The following is a 3,353-nucleotide window of genomic DNA, read 5'->3' as shown; positions in this document are numbered from 1 at the left end:
TTGCCTTTTGTTTTCCATCAGCTGAACACCTTCTTGTATTTGGACCCAACAATGAATATTTTATTAGAATTGTACTTACTTTTCTTATGGATGCTTCTCTAATTAGAAAGGAATCTGAAAAAGTCAGACTATTTACTACAATGTATATTCAGACTTATTATGTTTTCACTACTCAAACTCCTTTTGTCCACCCTTATTGTTTATACCTGCAAAAATCCAACACCAAGTGCCACCTGGTTACAAATTAATACCATAACCTTTGTTATCTTACTTGTATTTCTAGAAACAGCACTTAAATATGATATTAAAATCACCCTCCTTCAATAGGTAACTAATGTTTGCATGTTATAGATCATAGCCCTTTATCAAGAATAATAATGCGGCTTTACTCTTTACAGGAAATGGAAAATAAAACCTCAACAAATGGATGCAAATCTTCAGAGTGGCTCTCAAATGGACAGTGATGAAAATTGATCTGGTTACTTGTCAATTGCATTTTTCAGAGATGACATCAGCAGCAAAGCTATAGCCAATGCTGGCTCAATGCCCACCTCATAACAACCTTTCATGAATAAAAAACGTAATCTGTAAAGATATAAGCATCTCTGGGGCTGTAATTTCAGCTCTGAAACCGAATTAAACAACTTTCCATCAGCCTCATTAGTAAGCACTGAACCAAATTCTATACAAACACCTGAATATTTGCCAGCGAATGCTAACAAAACATTTCCTATCATCACCAATGTGTCATTCTAGAGGCAAAGCAGGCTGTTGACTGAGACAGTTTCTATATCTATTATTGGTTTTGTTTATGATCCATTTTATAGACTCTCTCGTTAGATTATTGCTAATCGAAATCCTGAATTGAAATCATTTGGAGGTCACATGCTCCTTAATGTTCTTCCAACAATTCTATTCTGTTCCATCAGTGTGAAATTCATCATGCTTCTTTACCTGGGGGGTTATGTTCATTGAGAATCACAAGTGATGCTGGTGTTGGTCTTCTTTTCCTGATCTGTGAATAACAAAGACCCAGCTAAGTTCAGTGAGAGTCAGACAGTGCCCCAGGTTACTCTACAACTTACAAAGCTGTCTAGTTCTCATCTTTTTCCAACGTACAAAAACAAATAACTAGAGTGCACACATTAGGTGCTCACTAATTTTATTTTGAATACTAAAAAGCCAGACAGTAGAACTGTCAGATATTAGCTTTATTAGCTTTTTTGACCAAAAAGCTCTATTTCCACAGAAAATAAATAGTTGTATATAATCAAATGATGCTACAGAAAATTAACACGCATTGACGATATAGGGATGACTTGCTAATTTTAATGGCTCTCTTGGAGCCTCATAGTATTGATAATGCTTTCAAGATCCATTACCCTTATTTCTAAATGAGAGAAGCTTAGAAAACTCAAATTTCTAGCAGGTTAAATTTAACAGCTTTAGTTTTTAATTTATATTATAAGCTTTTCTTATTTTCTATATCACATTTGGAAAAAAATCAACAAATAAAGAGAGAAGATGAATCGTATGAGAGTATGTAATTTAATAAAAACTAATAGTTTTTTTTTTTCTTAAGAGTTACAGGAGCATATTATGGTTAGAATTTCTAATGTGTCCTTAATTTCTTAAATAGATAGGTAAATTTCTAAAGTATATGTCACTGGGTTGGTAGATAACATATACCAATGACATTTTGTCCAGGATAGAACCATTGCCCCATTCAACATAGACACATGTTCAATGCTATATTTATCTGGCCTGAGTCTGGGTGAATCTACTTCAGATTACCAAAACATCCTAGAAAGTCATAAGTCTCAGATTTAATGTAATACTTTGTGTATAATATTTGGAAAAAGATTCAAAGATAATTTATGTTTTAAGAAATTAATGAATTAGGTTGGTGACCCTGTAATTTCTTTGCCTTTGCCTCTCCACTACGATAATTTTACCACAAATGATCTTTTAAATGGTTCCATTTCATGAAGAATCTAAGTAAATCTGAATACAAAAGACAATACAGACGTAAACCAATCACTCATGAGAGAGACAGAGAGAGAGAAATACAGATATATAGACATGTTCGACATGAAACATGAATCTAGATGTTAAAATACTATTTTTAATATCTGAATAAAATGGCTTTTAAATTATACATAGACCTACAAATCCTATCTATCATATATTACATATACTTACAATTACTGCTTTAGATACATAATGAAAACCATTACAATAAAATATTAAGTCTCAAGTCTGAAATTATTTTAAGATTTAATGCTTTCATTGTTAAATGAATCTTTTTATTCTATAATAATGAAAACAAGGTTGCTAATTTTGAGAATATTTTTAAAGTTTCTCTAAATATTGAACCTGTTATTTTAATAAGCAAAAGGAAACAGATTTTTGGATCCAAATCTGAATTGCTAATAATACCATTTTTCCTTAACAAGTGTCAATTTTGTATCACATAAAGTGCATATCTTACCAATAGTTCACCCAGTGCAACTCAAATAGTGCATGGAGACCAACTTATTTTTTATTCACATATCCTGGAAAGCCACAAAGGCAAATGCAAGCGGTAGAGAAGCTTTCAATTAATAAGAAAAATGTATGTCTGTATTACGGGTCCCCACCCAATTCCACTTACCTGCTCTGCTGCTTCAGGGGCAATCTGACTCTGGAATAAAGGCACAGCAAATTGTATCTTTTTGGGACTGTTGGGCTCCATGACAATGACAAGAGTTAGTCAGAGATGTGAAGAGCTCAGGAAAACTAACCCCAAGTGCTGTCTCAGATGTGTTTCCTCAGGCGCACTCCACCCAACCACACAGCACGCTTTGTAATAAATAGCTGTAATTCCAGAGCGAGCAAGTGAAGATGCCGAGGTCTGAGTAACTCCCTCTCCAACATCCACAGTGATGCCTGGCTTGCCTGATCCCCCACCAATGCCTCGAATCTCCTCAGTACAATACAGAGAAAAACAATAACCTAATTGTGTGCCTCTTCACTGATACACATGCCAAACATACACTCAGCAGCTAATTGAAAATGCAATGCTAGCCTTGAAGGACTTGCTGCCCTGGGATTTGAAAGAAAGGCTCTATCTACTGTACATTACTAATTGGTTGCTCAAAAGTGCAATGTAAGCTCCCTCTGAGTATTGCAGGGATGGGCTATTCATTATTGATGAACATAAAGCAAAGCAAGAAGTTTTTAGAGTTGGGGGTAGGGTTTGGGTATGGAGTCATTTCATTTCTCTTGTAGCAACTTATGTTTCAGACACCTTCGCTACTTTATATTCAGCCACCAAATAGTTGAATGTCCACAGAAGGTAAACCACAATCAAA

The 3,353-nt window shown here is 34.5% G+C and overlaps 1 protein-coding gene across 2 annotated transcripts in view; it reads right to left on the bottom strand.

The window, feature by feature from the left end:
- Positions 1-3,020, bottom strand: part of PPP1R1C (protein phosphatase 1 regulatory inhibitor subunit 1C) — a 106,561-nt gene extending 103,541 nt beyond the window's left edge. The window contains exons 1-2 of one of the 2 annotated variants that reach the window (XM_006921260.1): positions 2,654-3,020; positions 955-1,015 (exon numbers count right to left, since the gene is read on the bottom strand). In XM_006921260.1, coding sequence (XP_006921322.1) covers positions 955-1,015; positions 2,654-2,734 — 142 coding nt within the window. In that variant the 5' untranslated portion in view covers positions 2,735-3,020. Of the gene's footprint in view, positions 1-954; positions 1,037-2,653 lie in introns of both variants that reach the window. The other variant, XM_006921259.2, reaches the window with a different exon arrangement.
- Positions 3,021-3,353: the final 333 nt, after the last annotated feature.

Source organism: Pteropus alecto, unplaced genomic scaffold, assembly GCF_000325575.1.
Source record: "Pteropus alecto unplaced genomic scaffold, ASM32557v1 scaffold3, whole genome shotgun sequence".
Taxonomy (NCBI): domain Eukaryota; kingdom Metazoa; phylum Chordata; class Mammalia; order Chiroptera; family Pteropodidae; genus Pteropus; species Pteropus alecto.
The sequence above is the reverse complement of the archived record's forward strand: the minus strand, read 5'-3'. Positions and strand labels throughout refer to the sequence as shown.